Source organism: Battus philenor, unplaced genomic scaffold (genome assembly GCF_028537555.1).
Source record: "Battus philenor isolate CCGP_79_NKW_IND1 unplaced genomic scaffold, ilBatPhil1.0.hap1 SCAF_9, whole genome shotgun sequence".
In the NCBI taxonomy this organism is placed as follows: Eukaryota; Metazoa; Arthropoda; class Insecta; order Lepidoptera; family Papilionidae; genus Battus; species Battus philenor.
In genome coordinates, this window is record NW_027181759.1 from 4,372,080 (window position 1) to 4,379,722 (window position 7,643).

The following is a 7,643-nucleotide window of genomic DNA, read 5'->3' on the forward strand; positions in this document are numbered from 1 at the left end:
GTTTTAGGCGAAATCGAATTTGGTGCGAGAAATTGGAGACGAACAAAAGAAACCTGCATAGCCCAGCGTATTGACAAGTTAATCTGGCAGAGGGCCTACAGCGCGTAAAAGATGGACACAGAGTCCTTAAAGTTCTGGTGATAAACCACGGAGGTCCAACATCGTACATCCTTCGAATGAAAGATGATACGAAATTTCACATACACACATATCTCAGACTGATTTACTAAAATAAATTTTATTTTCGTTACATTTATTGTAGATTGTCCTATATACATCCATTGCCATAAATTACTTCGGACATTACTAGGCTGAAGAAACCTTGCTTTCAACAAAGTTTACGATCAAAACTTTTCCTAAAATTAATAGTTTTTAAACGCACAGGCTTTTAAGCGTATAAAAAACGGCTAATGACGTCACAATTGTAAAAAATCGATACAGGTATTAAAAGGCCATTTTCCATTTGATACATATCAATTTAATATGACTTTTATAAACATTACCTATTGTATAATTCAAGAACCCAAATATTACACTGAACATTATGGAATTGTCTCGTATAAAATATTATTTGTGACTAAATATAAAATATGGGGTGAGATACAAAAAAACTGTAGACAATTGGTGTTTATTTATTTGTAACACTGCTTATTGGGTGATGCGGTCAGAACGGGATTCCGACCGCGGACGTCGGCTGCTATGGTGACTACTCGATGACGGTTTGTTCCTCTTTCACAAAGAATTCAACGACTTCCTCCACCGTGTTAACTTGATCAGTGTCCAGGCCATCCGTGTCAACATCTAGAAGAAACCATATATTGAATGTTATAACGGTTGATGAATGATGTAATAGATATATATATATACATGTATATATATATTTATATATATATAGATATACACATATATATACATATATATACTTGTAGATACATGTATATACACTTATACATATATACACATATATATATTTGTGTATGTCATATTGTTTTTATCCATTACTACTACAATAAAAAAATATACTTACAGTTCCGTAGCTCCAGCCGGCGTGGTTTCTGTTCGGCCCATTCCTGTTTCTTCGCCTCCCTGTATTCCACATGTTTCTTCATCTGCTCTGTGCGTTTGGCAACCAATTCCTTAAAAAAGAATTATAAATTACAATCTGTTGCTTTGCGAACTTATTAATTACTAACTGTCGAAATTCATAAATGCTTTCCTAAGCCCCTTACCAGAAGTTCACAACTCTTTGACTGACCTCTACTCAATAAAAGTAATATTCCTATCAAAATTCAAAACTCTAAACCTTTATGGTTGCACAGATATTGCAATGAATATAGAGAGAGATACATAGATGGATGTCTCTTATGTATGTAGAAAATATATATTCAGTTCAATATCATTGGGTTTAAAAATGATAAAAATATACTGGTCCAAAATTACTACAACTGTGTTGAAATTGTATATTGGCAAATGACATCAAACAATAGTTTTTGAGCTTAATTTTTTTTTAATTTATTAAAATACTCACAACCTGCTTTATCACCCGATTTCAGCTTATCGTTGATTTATGGGACAAATTCCTAAGGTTTTTATTCTCTATACATGCCAAATTTTCATGTTACAACTTTATGGCCAAATTAAACATATTAATTTTCCTTACCTTGCTAGCCTTATTGCTGCGCATACGGTCTTTAGATTCAAATTGTGAATAATACTTCTTGAGGTTCTTCTTGATTTCCTTTTGTTGTTTTTCAGAGAGCAAAGTGGGTGGGCGAGGTCGCCAGTGGAACTGAGCGAAACCTTCCTTCATGACTCTGAAACAAAAAATGGAAAAACATCAAAATGTTTATTTTAAATTTAACGATTAACCTAGCAAGGTAATCGTTAAATTTAAAATAACCACCATTTATACTACTATTTACACACAAACTAAGCATTTAGTGATTAATAATCTAAATATATATTTTAAATCTAATTCCATTCATGGCTGTAATTTCATAAAATTTATTCTTGGTAAATATTTTATATCTATAAGAGCTAGTTTGCATATATGCACTTTTGTTAATAAATGCTCTCTCAACACCTATATGGGTGGAATTTTGTTTGATATATTAATATAACACTAATTTTAATAAAACTTCTTTATAAAATAACACATAACCAACCTCTTAATAACCTTGCCCTGGAAGGAGCGAATGTAGTATCCACAATCCATTTTACACTTCAGAGAAGATACACCTGTGACTACATATCGACCGGTGGGATCCCATTCTATACCGGACATCTGTAATATAACAATTGTTTGTAAATGAGATTTGCACAGATAAGTAATTTTCTTGCATAATAGTTACAAAAAATGTCTCTCAACAAATACAGCTATACATAGAAATTAGTTAATCAGATGTATATTTGTTTAAAATAACTTTCCATTAAGAATTTTTGGAGACAGCATAATTTATATTTTCGAAGTTAGAAACTACAAGTGTAATTTATCTGTGCCACTCACATAAGCACATATTGTTGTTTGTCTCACTCACTTGCATACCAAAATTTTTAAATACAAAGTTGCTATCTTTCTAATCTTTTAACATAACATCCCTTAACTTTACATGAATATTCATCAGGAAATCTCTGGTTAAGTAGTCAATCACCAACAAAGAATTCTTAATAATGAGAAATTTTAAATGTTGTTACAACACTAAGAACTTTATTTATTTTGAAATGCTTCTTCAATTTCTAAGATAAAAACATTTTTTAATTTCATTTATAATCATCTCTCAAACTACTTACAATTTCACAAAAATTTTCTGGTTTTTTGAAAGTTTATTATAAATCATACCTAATAATTGATTAATGATTAAAATTTTTTTTTAGATATTATTTTAAAGCCTAATTTTATTTCCAGAGATAAAAAGATATAATTGAAATTGACACTTACCTGATAATGGTCAGCAACATTCATGACAGTGAAATCATTAGTGTCTAAGAACTCAAGGCCACCGCCCGTGAGTCCAAAGTTAGCCAAAACTATAAACTGTCCTAAAGGCGACCAGAAGAGGTGGTTAAATGACTTATTCTCAAACTTCTTCAACAAAGTTGGAGCCTGACCTGTATTTACTTGGTAGAAACTAATGCAAATATTGGCTGGGTCACCATGAATAATAGCAAATTTAGATCCAACTGGCTCCCAGGCAAATGCTTGCATAGGCTCTTTAATTTCTACAGAATCAACAGGTATCTCCTTCTCGCGCATATGGAATATCTCAAAGTTGTAATACATTCCAGAGTATTTAATATCACTTTTATCTTTCTTTACTTTAGAATAACGATCAACTTTAACACAAAGATAATCGCCACTCTTCTGCCAATGGATCTTGCAGTCGGCAACAGAGAACAAATTCTTTGAGCGAATTTCAGTGCGGTTGGGTAACTCTAACAATGTTACTCTTGCAGGTACATCTTTGTCTTCTGCCACCCAGTATGCAAGAATATTGTCTGTTGGTGACCAGCTGAAATCCCTGTGAAAAAAATAAATAAAAATGGTATACATTCAAAATAGGTGTTCAATGTATCTTTACAGGTATAGCCGTAAATTTACTGTACTATCAAAAGAGGTTTCTTTATATCGGTGTACTTTTATAAATTTATTTAAATCAAAACACACAAGTAATGCATATAAGACAAGTGCCATGTTGAGTGTTAATATTCTATAAAATCCTATTCAATCAAATATTTTTTTAAGAACAACCTTAAAAGCATTACATAACACTGAATGGTTTATACCCACATAATTTTTTTTTTAAATGGCTTATTTATTGAATGCTGCTTATAAAGCCGAAAAAGAAATCAGAATCAACTATACTGTTCAAATGATATATAATAATAACATTTTATAGATGGATTGTTAAAATAAAAAAAAAATTACCTTATGCCAGGAATCTTAATGGATTTTTTGTCAAGAAGACCAAATCCAGGTGTTTCATAAACAGACAATACATCTGCTCCCAGACGTGCAAAGAACTTATCGTCTTTACTCCAGCGGAAAATCGGCCAAGTGACATACTCATCTGGTGGAGGGAAGCTACGTTTTTCTTGACCGGTTCTAAAAAAAAATTTCAGAAATAAGAATTAAAAACATTTAAACAGCCAAATACTTAAATGATAAAGTATAAATTGCAAATTCTTGATGCTTCAAAGGGGTTTAGAGGCACATTAATGTTTTATTTAATGTGAAAATTTACTTATAATTAAAGATGTATACAACATTCAAAATCTAAATCTCTTTATTATATAAGATCATTACAATCATCTATAATTGCCAGCTTAAAATTATTTTGGTTTATAACCCACCACCTATTGAAAAGAATTAACAAAAAACTGTATTATTTTCTACAACTGTGTTAACAAAATAAGAAAAATAAAAAAAAGTTCTCCTTTTAAAATAAAACAATACATTTCCAAACATCTTCATAGTGAACTAGAAATTTAATTATTGCTGATGCATAACATAATTGTAATTATTTTTATTAGCATATTGTTTATATGCTAATAAAAACTTGTATGTTGTAATTGTAAAACTTGTATGTTTATTTAGTGTTATACTTGTTTACCATGCATAAATTGGTATTAAAACCTCAGGTATTAGCACTTTATGTTATTACATCTGTACATCTTTAAACACATCACTGTTCTACCATCTCCAAAGATTACATTTGTCTATATGAAAAGAAAATGTGCATGTATCACTCACCTGATATCCCAAATTATAAGCTTCTTATCATCACCTCTGTCACTACTTGGTGAGAAGGTGACAATGTAATTCTCACATGGAGAGAATGAAATGAATCTTGCTTCTGGGTGGAAGAACTTCTGGAATTGAGAGAACTTGGGCCCTGCCCATAATGCCACACCTCTCCAGTGGAAAGTCGCCAAGTATGTGCCAAGAGGAGACCAAACAGCATAAGTTTCAGTCCAGTTCTACAAACATAAATGAATATTGAAATCAAAGCCAATACCATAATTTTTAGTCTTGCTTACAACTTCTCATTTTTAATTTGATAATAGCTACTGATTGCACCAAGTTTCCGTTTTCTTAAGCACCCAAGTATAGGAATGCATGAGTTACAGCCAAGGTTAAGTCCTGGGTGTCCTGGTGACCAGTCACTTCTGAGGGAGCTGTGCTACAAGATAAATGCCAAGGTGCAAACATCATTACTTTTTTCAAAGAATTTTGTGCCTTTTTAATTGCACATAGTGTTTTAAATTTACTGTGATTAGTATAGTTAGAAACAATTTGTTTGAAAAGTATTGTGGATTCCTCATGAATAAAGCCGTCCTCTTTATCCTTCTAAATCTGTCTGTCTCTATTGAGACTCATTCTGTTTTTGCCAGTATGTTAAACTTAATAGAAATCAATAATTGATCCTTATGTAGTAATTTTATATAGTTTGTGTATAAACTATCCCACAATTTGGATCATTATGAGGTAACAGATCAAATTTCACTTTCACTTTTACCATCTTGCACATATAAGTTTTTAGAAATTAATGAGGAAAACTACTTAATTTATTAAAAGCACTTTGTACTTCCTGACCTGTCTGTTAAGTCTGTATTAGCCTTGTAATGTTCACAAACAAGTCGAGCCACTTTTCCGAAAGTACAAAGTATAATCAACCATGTTGACATAGGTCATTGTTAAATATACAAAACCATATGAATTTTGAGTAATATTAACCATAAATATATGAGGCAATGTTTCTATAATTATCATTGTAATATTATGGTATACCTCTCAGGACTCAAACCTGTGACCTATAGTCTTAATTAAAATACTTAACCACTAAGCCACCATTGCTCAATGCAACCTCAATAAGGTTTATAATTACCAATAAAAACAACTAAATAGACGTACCGGTCTTTCTTGTAACAAGACAGGTTCAGGTAAAGCATTCTGCCAAACTTGCAAGGCTACACCAGTACCGACTCCAACCAGGAACTGATCGTAGGCATCTGGGTCCATCAAGTACCATTGCAAGTCTGACTGGACCTTGAACGGCTGAGGTGCAGGTGGCTCCCATTCTTTAGGAATTTCTGAATACCTGAATAAAGTTGATATTATATTTTTACAACCAAATAAAATCAAACAATTGTATTGCAACAATTCATAATTTTGAGTCTTTCATTCAAATTTGTAATTCAGATCTTCCAGACATACACATCCTCAATAGATCGAGCTATGTCTAACCATCCAGAAGGAAGAGAAGCTGGCATCTCAGCAACTTATAGATTTTAGATAAACAGAAGTTAATAAAAACCTAATATACAATTTACACAATGGGTACCTAACTGAATTTAATTAACAAATAATATACATAATAAACTATTTTTTTTATTTTTAAGCTGTAAAAGTACTTAGTCAAGTAAATCACAAATTGTTTCATTAATTATTAAATACTAGGCCAAACAGCTTGTAAATAATTTTAATCAACATAAGCACAAATAGGGCTATCTTTCATAAATACTCTACTAGTAAACTTATAATGCTGAAATATCAATCTATGTTGAACGATTTGTAATTCATAACATATCTCACTGTGGTTACAAGTAAGCAGCAAAAAAATAACACAATAGTATAAAAAATACATACAAATGTATAGAAAACAACTCTACCGAAAACAGAATGCAACCTGAATTTTAAATTAATGTGCAGTTAAAGTATGCAAGTTTTAAGAATTTAAATAAATGATTCCAATACTTTCGAAAATAAACCCCCATTGTAAAATTAGGAAAACATGTTCAAATTTTAACCATTTTCATGTATACATTTGTAGCCACCACATGTTGATGTATGAATGGAAATAATTGCAAATTACTTACTTTTTAAAATCAGTGAAAAGGTTCACTAAAAATGTGTGCTGTTTATCTAATTTACAGTTATTAGTAGCTTTCACGGCTTCAGCGGCGTTTTGTGGGTTGTCGTACTCGAGGAAAATGTAGCCAGTAGTCATTCCATTTTCGCTCGTTGGGTAGTAGTCACTAACTATTTTACCAAACTTTCCGAAGATCTTATTTATGACGCTCTGTAACTTCTCCAAGCGCTCGGGTCCGACCTGCGGGCACCCGTCGACTACGATCACGTTTTCATACCCGTCCGATTCCTTGGGCTTCTTCTCTAGAATGTCCGCCAACAATTCTGCAACGTCAAAGATAGGTTATGTCTTCAATTGTCATCGTAACTTTTAGTACAAATCTAATGCTTTTTTGATTACATTTTTGATAAATGTGCCTCAAAAATAAGATGATAATTATTTTTTTTTTTCAAAACATCAAACATTTTTTTATTAATGAACTAGACAACGCATATGGTCCGAACAACCTCTAAAAGTTAAAACGTACCTTCGTCGGCGATGTCATCGACGTATCCTTCTGGATCGTCAAAGTCCGGCTCCTCGTCAAAATTTTGCTCCTCATTGTCACTTTGAGGAGTTTGATTCACTTTCTCATCGCCCTTTTTCTTAGCCATTTTGACGTTACTATGTGTGGTACCGGAAGACACGCCATTAGTGAACTAAATCCATAGAGCAGTACGCCGAACTAAAGCGTACTGACTTTCACTGCTTCGTTCAGAAACAATGGAACATAAT

At 32.1% G+C, this 7,643-nt stretch overlaps 1 protein-coding gene across 1 annotated transcript; it reads right to left on the bottom strand.

Annotated features, from left to right (window-relative positions):
* Window positions 1–616: 616 nt before the first annotated feature.
* eIF3b (eukaryotic translation initiation factor 3 subunit b) lies at window positions 617–7,587 on the bottom strand. The gene is made up of 10 exons (XM_068775797.1): window positions 7,396–7,587; window positions 6,877–7,192; window positions 5,912–6,098; window positions 4,751–4,977; window positions 3,926–4,102; window positions 2,939–3,518; window positions 2,166–2,284; window positions 1,661–1,814; window positions 1,028–1,136; window positions 617–801 (listed from the first exon to the last, which is right to left on the bottom strand). Exons 1-10 carry the CDS (start codon window positions 7,520–7,522, stop codon window positions 707–709), a joined length of 2,091 nt encoding a protein of 696 aa, XP_068631898.1. The 5' UTR covers window positions 7,523–7,587; the 3' UTR covers window positions 617–706.
* Window positions 7,588–7,643: the final 56 nt, after the last annotated feature.